At 43.6% G+C, this 13710-nt stretch overlaps 1 protein-coding gene and 1 non-coding gene across 2 annotated transcripts; both read right to left on the reverse strand.

The window, feature by feature from the left end:
* Positions 1 to 9412: 9412 nt before the first annotated feature.
* On the reverse strand, positions 9413 to 12873 carry rpl18a (ribosomal protein L18a). Its single transcript, XM_031736862.2, has 5 exons — positions 12752 to 12873; positions 11145 to 11324; positions 10931 to 11060; positions 9795 to 9904; positions 9413 to 9562 (listed from the first exon to the last, which is right to left on the reverse strand). The coding sequence occupies exons 1-5, from the start codon at positions 12767 to 12769 to the stop codon at positions 9470 to 9472; spliced, it is 531 nt and encodes a 176-aa protein (XP_031592722.1). The 5' UTR covers positions 12770 to 12873; the 3' UTR covers positions 9413 to 9469.
* LOC116317974 lies at positions 11398 to 11529 on the reverse strand. Its single transcript, XR_004199289.1, has one exon. It is a non-coding gene; the product is annotated as a small nucleolar RNA SNORA68 (small nucleolar RNA).
* Positions 12874 to 13710: the final 837 nt, after the last annotated feature.

Consider the following 13710-nt stretch of genomic DNA (forward strand, 5'->3'; position numbering starts at 1 on the left):
CTCTGTGTTTATAACTGTTATTACAGGGGAATAACCGCACTCTCCAGCCTGTATGCCAAAATAATAAAAAATTAAAACAGCCCAGGATACTGAGGAACCATTTCCTCCACCAGGAGGAATTATAATCAAGAGTTATGAATTTTAAAAAAATGTTTAAAATGGCCAAAATAACAAAAATGTGACCAAATGAAAATAAAATAAAGAGTAGAACATTAAAGTCACCAGATAAGATTTAAAAGTATGAGGCTAAAATCTAAAAGTATAAATACAGCATCTTTAAAACACATTTTATTCAAACCATGCTATATAAAGAATGGCATTGTAAAAAATCATTCACTCATTCACTTTTTACAGCCACTGTGGGGCTGTGTCCCAGTGAGTTTAAAATTTAAAAAATGATTAAGAAGAAATTTTTCATGAAAAATGGAAATTAAAGTGAAAAAAATTAAATTATGATATATGCAACTTTATAGATTCTTTATATTTTAAAATTAAAAAACAAATATTTTGATTTTAAAATATTTAAAATATTTGGATTAAGAGACAAAAAGGTTAAAAAAAGAAATATCTTCTAAAATGAATTATTATTAATGTAAGGAATCATTAAGAACATGTGTTGACTGTATGACTGAGTCAAAAGTGTTGACTTATTGTGTCCAGAGTGCAAGACAAAATGTATTCTGTTCAGTAAAAAAAGTCAACATCACACACATATAGATAGATAGAATGATTTTATTTCAAACTTGTAAATATAATTCATATAACAAGAGAAAAGAAAAACTTAAAAACATCAAGTTTTCTTGAAAATCTCTATGTCTACACAATGTTTATGCTCAAAAAGGAGTAGGATGAAGTTTACACTTTTTTCAGTTTACACGTTACCTCATCCTCTAACACCTGCCCTGTTTTCCCTCCCACACACTCACCTGACTCCATTCCACCAATCACTGCTTCAGTGTGTAAAACCCTCTTCACCACTTCACCTTTCAGACTGTTTTCGTACAAAGGCAGGAATCTATTTGGTTTCCCTTGTTGTGTTTTCAGGTGCATGACTGTAGATATGCCCCGCCCCCTCCAGCTTCCTGTGAGCGTCCTCTTGGGGAATAAAGCTTCCTCTATGTCCTCTGGTTTGACGGTTTCTCTCATCAGAAAATGATCTGATGGGGACGAAGCGAACAAGCAGTTCCACGTCTGACAGTGTGAAGGCTCGAGAACTTCAAACGGCGACTCTGCATATTGCTGCAGAGGAATGTTTTTGGAGCAGTATCATCATCCTCATCACCCTGTCCTTAGGTGGAAGTTCAAATTATTTGATATGCATGAAAACCCTTGTTGTGGCTCGTGAAAAGTAAAGGTGAAGCCTCAAACCTGAATTCTCTGTAATGTCCAGCAGGGTGGGGGGGGGACTCCTCTGCTCAGATTGTATAGTGCTCGCCTTCTAAGAGAAAATGAGCGTCCTTCTCAGGTGATGAGTTTCTGGTCGCAGATTGAATGAAACATGATGATCATTTTGGAGATTATGGTCACGATAGAGTTACAGAGGAGCAGGAAGTAAGGAACAACAAGCTGCCCAATGAACATGAAGTGTTCCTCAGTTTTTCTAATGTCTGTTTTCTAAAAGACAAAAACAGAAGCTTATGATGAAAACGACTTCTACCTGGAAGAACTTCACGCTAATGACATATAGCGAACATAAGAGTTCATACAGAGTTCAAACAGATGATTTAGCAACTAGCTCGAGTCTGCACACAGATACAGACATAAAAACAAAAGGTCAAATAACCTGAAAGGGGTGGTGGATACAGTACAGTAGCACCATATTCATTTATTGATATTGTCTCAATACAGGGACACCAAATATCAGTGTTCTGTTAAATAAATGAAAATACTCGGGAAATATTATGAACAGAGGGTCTCATTGCGCTCACCACCATCCTGGGACAACGTTAGCTGAGCAACTAGCACAGACTGAAGTCACTCAGAGAAATTACTGTCTGGTTTATAAATACAGACAGATTGTAGACTCATGAGTGTGAGTGAGTCTGTGTCAGTGAGACCACTCGAGTGGACTCGACTTAACGCTGGTTAAATTCCTGTAGATCAGAAAGGCTGCTGAGCACACATGTAATAATTAAATTTGTACACAGCTTCACCTATGTGATTTTCACTGATTTGTCACTGTTCATTGCTGTATTATCAGAAAAAGATTGCATGTAATTGCTTCGTTGACCTTTATTCAATCACACACTGGTTGCAGACTGACTGTCTTACAGCAGGTTTTAGTGACAGTTTGTTTATCTGATGTCTCATTTTGCAGAAAAAACGTAATCTTATTGGATAAAACAGACAGATAGTTTAACTGTGAGGACAAAATCTGCAGCAGAAAAATGTGATTGTTATTGCAAACCTCAGCGTAATCTCTAGAATATTGTATGGTCGGGTGTCGGCAGAACGACCTCTGACCCGTGACGTTCTCCTCAGGTTTAACAGGTGTTAGTCAGTGTGAAATGGACTGCTGTGATTGGTCATAAATCTTTTTCAGAAAAGAAAACACGCTCAGTGTTTAGGCAAGTTCAAATAAACTTTTAAATAACTTCAAAATAAAAGCTCAACAAATTTTTTTCACTGATTGTACAGATGGGCTGATAACAGATGGCTCCACAGAATTAACACGCTAACACTGACGCTTCAAAACAAACCGATTCACCTGTGAGCGAGTTGATACCTGGGATAACAGTGATGTCATCAGGTTACGATAAATCTGTGGAACAGTCTGCACCGCCCCCTGTGGGAGTAACGTGCAACTACTGGAAAAGGTGCAAGGGCCCAGTGATCCTCAAATCTCACAGGGGTTACAGGAGGAGGTCTGGGGCAACTTTAGGGGTGGATGGGGCTTTTTCAGCTTTTATTGTGCTTTTATTTTATCGAGGAAATAAAGGTCCTCAAACCTGTGCACGAGCCTCACAGCATGTGGGGTCACCTGCTGAGCTTATGACTCCCAGGCATTCGTTTCCACATGTTTGCTGTCGTAAATCCTTAAAAGGTTTCATGTGAACATCCGACACTTTAAAACACGTTTGTTCTGTGAGTAAACTGCAGGGTTTGGCCACCAGGTGTTGCTGTTTACACTGAAAGAATGAGTTTAAACTGGCACAAAGTCTGCAGAGAACTCTGTGTGTGTGTGTGTGTGTGTGTGTGTGTGTGTGTGTGTGTGTGTGTGTGTGTGCGCGCGCTGTAGAAGCTGTTAAGCTTTGTTGATCTTTGTGATTACATGTCGTTTTGGCTCTGACGGCTCCGAACATTCGTGGGAGGTTTGGAGAAGCATTAAGTGGAGGATGGAAAGTGTTTGGCTGCTGAGCACGGAGCTTTTAGCACATTCCTGTGCAGCGGCGGCAGAACGTGGTCTGGGTTCAGTCCTGGTCAGCGCACTCCATTCTCCTGCTGGAGAAAACTTAAAGCCCGTCAATCAAACGGCGAGCCTGAGTCAGCGGGTTGTGGTCCTGTTGCCGATAGCTGAGCCGGCAGCGAAGAAAGGTGCTTCTTTGTTTGGAGCGTGCTCTGTCTTTTCTCTGCAGGCGAACCGCGGGGGAAAATCCCCGACCTCCCCTCAGAGCGTAGGGGAGATTATTTAAGAGCCAGCTCTGCCTCAGTGAGGGGTAATTACTCTGAGCACTCTCAGGCTGCTGCTCGCTGATGATTTTATGCGGCCATGTTGGATTTATGTAAGGCGACCTGCAGGCCTGCAGTGTGACGGCCTTGAACCGAGTGTCAGAGAATAACTCAGGTGGGCAAGGAGCTGCCAGAAAGTCCTACTCAGACCTTCAGTTTGTGTGAAGTTAACGATGGTGTGATGTTTGAGCTCAGCAGAGGGCCGAAACACTTCATGCTGCTCTGAAGTCTATGCTCCATCTGAGGCTGAGCTTCAAGTCATTTTCATTCAGCCTTAAATATTTTTGTCTCCAGGAAAGGTTCCTATTAGTTCCAGGTTCTGAAGAATACTACAGCATGTTGGTGCTTCCAGGGAGACGCTGTGAATCCAGTCTCATCGCTCGTCCTGCGAGGAAGTTCTCGTTCTGCTACTCCACTGCAATCACGCCTCCCATAGCTGCTCGCCTTTCTTCATCCCACCGTCTCTGACTTCCACAGCTCAGTTTAACCTGTGAGTCCATCAGCTGATCCACAAACAGTTCAGAATGCCTTCACGTACCAAACACCCCTGTAATCCACCAGTGTGGAGTGACCTCAGGAGCCAACTCAGTGTGGAGTGGGTGAGGACCTGGATCCGTCTAAAGGTTGACCTTTGACCTGCTGTGACCATGTGTCCTCATATGGGGGATTGCATTTGAGCGTTTTTATTGATGACGATAAAAGACGATGCTTAGTCATTATATTCATCCTCAGTTCATTTCAGCGGGGATCAAACATCTAGCTCAGGCTACTTCCCCTCCAGAGCGGTGACGTCCCACGAGCTGGAGTCAGCAGCCGGGGATCAAACCACCAGGACCTTCATCCTCAACCCACCCAGATATGATGAGTGTCGCTGTTAGTGTCAGATTGTTTTGAAACCTTCAGACTGTTGAAGTCTCACTTTGCCATCAGTGAAACAAACAAACTCAACTAAACAAATCTGCACGAGGAACAGACTGACTGTAAAAATGAGACAGAAGGAGCAGGACAGGTAACCGTAACCAACACAGGTGAGAACAATCAGTGCGTCAGGTAAAAGAACACTGACACTTCTCACATGAACGTCGAGGTTTTTAAGATCATTGCAGGCTCGCTGGGAACCTCATGAGCTCCTGGAGGACTCATAGCACTGGATGAATCCCTCTGATCAGCTGTTCAGTCCCAAACACAAGGACAGCACAGAGGTCAGGACTCAGCACTGCCACCACAGCATAATTACCCTCTCCACCTCCGCCTCACTCCTGCGTCTCCACCTGCAGCCCTGACACTAAGCCTTTATGCCCTGTGGATTTTGTGGTTTGAGGCTTTGCCACTCTGTGCCTGCGGAGAGTTTTTGGCCGGCCGGGGATCCACAAAGCCTCCCGGCCACCTCGAGCTGTCGGCCCAGGCCGCAGAACAGTAAACCTGGCTGAGGCCGAGACCAGACTGTGGTCAGGTCAGAGCCTCAGGATTCCCCTCAGTGTGCAGGAAGCAAACAGCTAACACGAAACTCTGCAACAGCAGCACACATCAGTGATTTACTGCTGAGACGAGCTGCAGGTTCTTTTCTTAATGAATCATTTGGGCTGGAAAACACCAGAAAACAGGAAGAAAGCCCAGAGTGACACGTCTGCTGCCAGTACAGGATAAATAACCTGACTTCATGTCAGGTCACGCTCCGCAGCTTTGCTGCTAAGCAGACTGATGATGGTGCAGATGGCTAATGGATAATACTGTAACAGACTAATACAACAGTATAACACAGTAACAGGCTGTCTTGACTTCAATTCTTGTGCTCTGTTCATTGTGTGTGTGGTGGGGGCGGAGCTTAAAACAACCTGAAACAGTGAGCAGAGGAGAGAAATCAGAGAGCTTCCTTTCGTCTCAGCTGGTCACTTAAAGCACTTTCTACACTACTCTTTTACCAAATCACACACACACACACACACACACACACACACACACACACACACACACACACACCTACATCACTTCCTCTGTGCCCGAGGACGTTGTCCAACATTTATACATGATGGAAGCATCAGGGACAACCTGGGGTCTGCTCAGGGACTCGGGGACCAACCCACTGATGTTCCAGTTGGTAGGTGACCAGCTGGATACCTGGACCACAGCCACTCTCAGACTGTTAAAACACATGAACTTAATGACACCGTGATTTCACAGTGTTTTCACTACCCCTTAATAATGTTGTGAGTTTTAATTGCACGATACGTTATAAATAATACATTTTTACATGTACATTTTTACATTAAAAATTAACAATTTTAAATTAAAACTCTTATGAAGATTCATTACCCACTCCATTTTTAGAAAAATAGAATTTTCTGGCAATTATTTAATTGTTCAGACTTTACCAGGCCGACTGTATTTCCACTGTGATTATTGCCTGTTGCCTTGTCGTCGTTTTCTCTGCCATATTTAATAAAAAAGTGCATTCTGGGTAAACTTTCAAGGCTCACATCGCCATTAAAATATTTTAGATTCTTGAAAGGTTTGTTTTTCACCTGAATTTGAAAGCAGGATCATTTTTCCAGCCCTGATTTCTTCAGGTTCAGAATCATTTTGTAAAGGTACGAGTCCCTGACTGTTTTTCCTGCGATGAAGCTGAAAAATGTCTCTGCTGTCATGTCTTCCATGTTAACCCAGTCAGTCATTTTGATTAAATCCCACAAGCCTTCGAGTTTACACAGAATGCATGTTTGGGCGTTTTATGAATTATGAGAGAGGGGTCAAACATCCACCCAGGCATGTTTCTGCTGCTCTGCGTCACACATGTTTAAACTGGAGCTGATGGTTTCAGTGGAGAGCTAGCTGATGCTAATGCTCGGTGAGTTTAGCGTTTGGAAACAAGATCGTTAACGGAGGAAAGTTCTGACGTTTGTAGTATTTGGCACCTTTGGGTCACCGTAGCTGCAGCAGGCTGGTATCAGACGTCCCCTTTCTGCCTTTAAACAGTTATTTTCTGTGTGAGAGCCATCAGCAGTATTTCAAACATGCAGAGAACAGCCAGCAGCATTTAAGGGCCTCTGAGCTCTTGGCAGCTTGGCGTTCCCAATGAGCTCCTCTGGGAAGCTTTAACTGTGTGCAGTCGGAGCTCGAAGCCCTGAGAACTTAAACCAAACGGCCTTTTAAGCCCAACAATAAAATCCCTGCCATACAGACTAAGCTGCTTTGTGTGGTATTCATTTCTAGAGTTATAACCAGCTTCCTGTCACCAGTGCTGTGCAAGGAGCTGCTCACAAATAACGGAAAACACGCCGCCATCCTCCTGCTGTCCGCCTCCTTCTGCATCGCTAACGATTTTACATGTTCATGAAGGTGAAGTTTTCCAGCGCTATCTGAGGTCCTCTCTGCACATGCCCAGTTCACTCCTTTTCTGCAAGTCAGTCCACACTGAGGACGATTACAGCCGAGTCCAAACAACCGAAGCTGACCCACGTTCACACTGAGCCTCTCTACCACACACATTCTCACCCTTCACATTTCTGCAGGTCCCTTAGAGTCTCATCAAAAACTGTGAAGAAGTTCAATTTCAAGTTTCATAGAAATACAGAACCTTTGAAAACAGTACGACAGCACAAAGTGTTTAGGAAGTCTCTCCTTTTCATTCCTGTCAGGTTTCAGGGCCTCTCAGCTACGATCAGCTACGATCCACACTCGATGATCTCGAGTGCGGCCTGATGATCTCGAGCGGCTGCACTTCCTGAGAGTCCTCAGGAAGTACAAGCTGAACTCCAACCTGCTGCTGACCTTCTACCGCTCGTCCATTGAGAGCCTGCTAACCTACTGCATCACGGTATGGTACGGCAGCTGCACCAAGGCAGATAGTGTGAGGCTTCAGAGTGTGGTCAAGACAGCACAAAAGATCATCGGCTGCCCTCTCCCTCCCTGATGGACATTTATTCCTCCGCTGCTGCCTCAGCAGAGCAGCAAACATCATCAAGGACAGCTCCCACCCTGGCTTCAACATGTTCAGCCTGCTTCCCTCAGGGAAGCGCTACAGGTGCATCAACACTAAAACCCACAGACTCAAAAACAGTTTCTTCCCCAAAGCGATAACCACCCTGAACTCACACATGCACCGATAACACAGCCCCCCACTTCCCACTTCCTCTATGGACCACCACTATTTATACCAATTCCATGTGCAATAACTCAACTGTACATACATAACACTATTTATTACATATTGTTTACGGTTTGTAAATTGTACATTTTATATATATATACATCTTCTTCCCTATGTTAATACTGTCCATATGTATATAGTGCTGCAGAACTGTACCCCCCACCCCCCCCACCCCCCAACATGTTTACACTGAGTAGGAGATGCTCTGTATCTCATTGTACAACTGTATAATGACAATAAAGGCATTCTATTCTATTCTATTCTATTCTATGTCATCAAGCTGCAAATTAGATCCAGCACGAAGATCTGAACAGGCCGAGCTCTGAATGTTTAGAGGTCGAGGTCAGCTGAGGAGGCGCGGCCTTCATCAGCACAAAGGTTAAACTAATCAATAATAATCAGTTGAGGTGGCAGCTTTGAAATTGCTGCTCAGCTACACTTCATGTCCTGGACAACACTGCCACCGTGTGGACAGACAGCATAAGAGCAGCAAGTTCACAATTACTCCTGGGGTCAAAGGTCAGAGATCAGGGATTTGTTGGTTCACATTACCTGAAGCTGCCCGTCAGCCTCAGCAGTTTCATCGCTCTTTGAGCCTTGACCAGTAGAAACTGTCAGCTGATCGGTGTTTGATCACATTGATCAAAAACTAAAATGTGACCGTCACAAACATCACGGTGATGTCATGTGTGGTGGGCTTAGAGAGAAGGTGGATAAAAGTGTTTCAGTTCATCATCTGAGAGAATATCAAACAGGAAGAAGTCCTATTTTCTACATTTGTAAGACACCTTTAAAAGTTTAAAATCAAAATTGGATTCACGGTCCTCTGACACACAGTCAGACCATCCTTTATTTACAGTAACTTCAGTTTATCTGATGAAAGTTTTAGCTCCAGAATATGAATTTATGTAAAGTTTGCAGCCATGTTAAAAACAAAAAAAAATGAGGGTGGGTCAAAGTTGAGCTCTTTAGATCAGAGGTGTCATAAGACCCGGGGTCCAGAACCAGCCCACCAGACAGCTTTGGAAAATATGAAGCAAATTTTTGGGCCTGCTAATAGACCACCCGCCCCTCAACCATTCATACCACAATGAAGCAATTTATAAAAATAAAAACTTAATTACCCTATAAATATGGGACAGTCCAGTCTGTGAGCTAACAGGACTTTATTGGTAATTCTGCTGTTCAACTGCGCTTCATTTTTTATTCTTTAAACTCTGTAAGATCATCAAAAAATTGCCAGAAAATTCAGATTTTTTGGAACCGAGAGGTTTAATAACCTTTATAACAATTGTTTGGCTACATCATGTTGTTTAAGATATATTTTATTAGATATTTTTTGTATCACATTTGATACAGTGGGTGTGTTTGGCAACTTTTTGTTAACAAGAATGTGAAATTTAGACCCCCAAAAAAGTTTTGTCCATAACATTTTGAAATTATGACAAGTATTGATCATGTTGATGAGATGTCAGAAACTCATGTAGGAAATATGATACAAATGGCATAATACAGTTAATGTGATGTGAGGACTGAGCACCGGCAGCTCAGTTTTTGATGTTTGTGTGACAGTAAGATGGAGACAGAGACGAGGCGTCGGCTGTTCGGTGGATTCGTTTATTATTTCCCGCACAAAAACAAAAACAGCTGTTTTTAGTAGAAGGTGTTTGGTCTCTTGGTGGTGAAGCGGGGTTTGTGCTGGCGGCGCAGGACCCGGTGGGGCAGGGGGAACCTGATCTTGGAGTCCTGCAGGGAAACACAAAAGTCACACGATCAGACGTTAAAGCGCCAAACAAAGCCGCTAATGGTCATCTGTCGCCAGCTTCATGACCGCCAGGTTTAAAGATGGAGGCTCAAAACTTGGAAGAGGAATCTGGCCATTGGTGTGGCGGGTTTTCAAGCTGGAGCTGACGATGGTGGCAGCAGCCCAGAGAGAGTCCCGCCTCCTGATGTGGGGGGCAGAGAGAGGAAGACTTACGTGGAACTGCTTGATGGCGGGTCTGCGACACTTGTTGGCGGCGATCACCTGCACCTTCATGATCTGGATTGAGTGGGCACGGGCACGATGGCGAGCTCCCATGTCACGATCTGAAAGAGAGGTTAGGAGGCAGAGCTTAACAAACAGGAAGCAGCTGCTCTGTGCAGACGTCTGTTGATAAAACCGTACACGCCCTGCATCGCAGTAAAAATTAAACCCTAAAACGCTCAGACGTCACCTGCTGCTCTTCGTTTCTACTAAGGTTCGATTTTTAGATTCAGATGTGAGCAAAATGCTCGCCTTCCTGCTCGTTAGAGATCATTGATCAGGCGCTGGCAGAAACAGCATCAGTGATGGAACAATAATAGTTCAGTAAATTTAGATGTTTAAATTAATCCTGTTAAATAATGATGACATGATGACATTAATTCACCATTAAGCCTAAACCCTCCTTAGATGCAGGAGTTACGTCCACGCTCAGGTATTTGACCACCAGCTGTCAGCTCAGACCAAACACACCACAGCGCTGAGACACACAGCTGGGTTTAGCAGCTCAAACAAAAACCAGTGAACAGGCGCTTCAGAGCGCTCATCCAATGACACGTGAGCTCAGCTGGACCTTGGAGCCAGGAGCTCCTTAAAACCGCGGAGAATCTTCAGGAGCACGCTCAGATGCCTTGAAACTACAAAACAGAAATGATTCTGCAGATTTACTGTCCGAGGTTTCCATCGGGGCGTCCTTAGCAGAGAAATCCTCACGATGAAGAACAAGTCAGAAAAATTGAATCTGGCTGCACGCTGACCGCCGTTAATTTTACTGGCGAAAACATTTCAAAGTTTTCATCAGCAAACTTTTTTCCTGACAAAAACAACGATCAATATATCTGCCAGGAAAGCACAAAGCCAGCTTCCCAATTCTCATGAAAACACGACAAAAGGTCAAAATCTGAAATCATCTTTAATATTTTGCTGCTGTGAAAAACAGAATTCCTACTTTTGGGATTAACCGTAAACCAAGCAGATCCAAACCTGATTCTCACAGTGATCCAGGTAAACTCGTCTGATTTCTAAAAACAGTTTCTAACAACAGAGGCGCCATTGAAGCGGCACCTCGTTGGCCCGCTGTTAGTACTCACAGCACTGAGTGACAGCTCCAGATGTGGTGAGGTCCCTGTACTCTCTGTACATGTTGTGGGTGCCGCTGCGAGAGTCATAGCGCAGCCAGATGCCGAAGTTCTTCACCTTCAGAGGCGTCTTCTCGTTGACCTGACCAGAAAACACGACGAGCCATTAGACGCTGTCAGAGTCGCTAACAAGGAAAAAAGAAACGAGGGTTAAACAGAGACTCACCAGGCCGCAGTAGACGATCTCTCCAGATGCCTTCTTCATCTTCCTCAGCTGAGAGACAAAGTACCAGAAGCGAGATTTGGCCACGATGTGGTTCGGGGCGAAGATCCTCATCCGGTAGAGAGGGGGGGCGGGGTTCTTAGCCGAGGGCAGCAGACGCCCAATGACCTTATACTCCCTAAGCTGTGGGAAGAAAACGAAGATGTGTCACATGTAGGTAAAATGATCAAAGCAACAATAGCGAGACAACGATAGGACATGTTGATCCCTGAATTCACTTTCAGAGGCACGACAGCAGCAGAGAAAGGCGACAAGGACCAAGTTCCTGTTCGCACGCCAGACAAAATCACGCCACTGACACGGCGTGACCTTTGGGTTTGGGTGCGTATGGACACATCACAAATGACACACAAGCTACAAATAACATTCTCACTTAAACATCACCAAAAACAAACTAATAACAAAATAACACACTTTCAATTTCTTACCGCAAACACTCAAACATGATTAAATTATCATTATCATTAAACTGACAGATAAGTCATTTTGGGTACAAAAAAAAAACAAAAAACTTTAAAATGACTTCAGTTTTATTGATATCTTAAAGCTTTTTTTTAAACAATTATATTTTAAACTACAAATAACACAATCCTCTAAAAATTTGTGTTTTTCTATTAAAAACAAGAATCCATAACGGTTTCCTTTTATCTTATATTTCCTCGGTGTTAGGTTAGGTTGGTTTTTTTGCTGTCAACATTAGCCGAAATCTTTCTTAGCATGTCTTATTTCTATCACCAGCACAGGTGTGCACACAACTGCCACTGAATTACTAAGTATCTGGAGAAAACCTTAAATTGCGCTTTTTTTAAAAGAGGTTCTGCAGCCGCTCCATTCAGTGCTTTCTATGTGGATTAAAGGCAGTTCATTGAGTCCGTGTTTCAGTTTGTGCTGCCAAGCCTTTGTGTCTGTTTCTGAATACTTCATATCAACTCCAGTTCGGGCCTACAGTGGAGAATAACTGCTGTGAGCTGGAGGGGTTTTTACGGTACTCAATCACTGACCGCACTCGGTGTGAAAAAGCAGCGATTCTACAAAAAAAACTGTTTAAGCCCTTTAAAAAAAAACCTCCATAAAGTCTCAATATTTATAAAACAATGATAAAAACTACAGTTCCTCCTAAAAAACCGGCTCACTATGCCTGGTTAAAAAGCACGCCGATAGCTCGGGTTAGAGATGAACTCACATTAGCTGCTAACGTTAGCTTCTACTAACGCAAATCAAGCTGCGCTGAAATTAAATCAGATTAAATAAGATCTGTGCTCCTGCTGGACCGCTGTCCGCACCTCAAACCGAACTCATCTTCTCAGTGAAGCCGTGAGAGCTCGCACTCTCTCCGGCTGCAGCCCTCAGTTTGAGCCCAGTCCACATGGTGCTGACGCCATGTTGTAGACGCGAACGCACCGGGATGAAAAGACTAAAATTTCCGCTTTAAGTCGGACTTTATGGAAATAGCTCTGCACGAGCCTCTCGAACTAGACGTTATTTTATTAAATGTGCTGTTAGAAGCCGCGTGTGGAGAGTGAAAAAGTGTAAATTTAGGGTTTACGTACTGTGCCGGACGCCTTCATGGTGCCTCTCGCTCACTGCCACAGTAAAAGAGGAAGCAGCAGGGCGGAGCATGCGCACGTCAAATGGAGGGCGGAAGTTCCTCAGAGGTGCCGTCCGAGTGGAGTTCCCCCCAGAAACCGAAGAAGGTGAGTTATTGACCCACAATCTGTCAAACATCTGTCAAACAATCTGTGTCAGCGATGCTATGACTTCATTGTGAGGCTAAAATCTGTTTTTAATGAATATCTGACCGAGAGAGTCAAATACAACTCAGCAGCCCTGAGAGGTGGGTTAAATGGCAGGAAGCTCTGGACTGATTATAATACAAGTGATTTCTTTATTTTAAATATATCCTCTTTATAATCCTGCAGCGTTTTACCAGAATAATCATGAACACTGGGCATCAAACACACAGATGTATGTTTACATATATCTGTCTATATCTTAAGTAGACAGATATAGTGCTTATCCCTATATCCTTAGAAGAAAGATCAGGCTTCCTGCTGTTTAATGAACAGCAGGACGAGTCTTCAGTCAGCACATCAAAGCACGGAGGAGAAAACAGGCTCGTGATTCAATCCCCGTTTAGAAATACTGTTTTAAGACCACAAAAATGTTACAAAATAAAGAGTTTGACCAAGCTGTTTTTTCCACTGCAAGCAGGTGGAGCTGAAGAAAGAGGGCTCCACACTGATATGATCAATATGAGAGTCAATCACTCATGATTATTGATTTATGATGTCACGCAGATTCTCTCTGCTCTGATTGGATGCCTGAGTGTGGGAGAATCAGCTGATCAGTACCTGTACCTGCTGAGCTGTCTGCTGTGTCCTGTCATGTGACCCCACCAGGTAATTTTCTGCTTTCTGAGGGAGCACATCTGTTCCTTCAGATGTTTACCTGCTGTAAAGGTGTGATCTGAACTCTTAAATTCAAATTAAAGTGTGCACTCTTTCTTCCT

The sequence above is a fragment of the Oreochromis aureus genome, linkage group 17 (assembly GCF_013358895.1).
Source record: "Oreochromis aureus strain Israel breed Guangdong linkage group 17, ZZ_aureus, whole genome shotgun sequence".
In the NCBI taxonomy this organism is placed as follows: Eukaryota; Metazoa; Chordata; class Actinopteri; order Cichliformes; family Cichlidae; genus Oreochromis; species Oreochromis aureus.

Coding starts and splice junctions, on each gene's coding strand:
- rpl18a (XM_031736862.2), bottom strand. Junction 9,905..10,930: donor TGGAGCTGTCACTCAGTGCT/GTGAGTACTAAC, acceptor CCTCTCTTTCAG/ATCGTGACATGGGAGCTCGC. Junction 9,563..9,794: donor CCGCCATCAAGCAGTTCCAC/GTAAGTCTTCCT, acceptor GTTTCCCTGCAG/GACTCCAAGATCAGGTTCCC.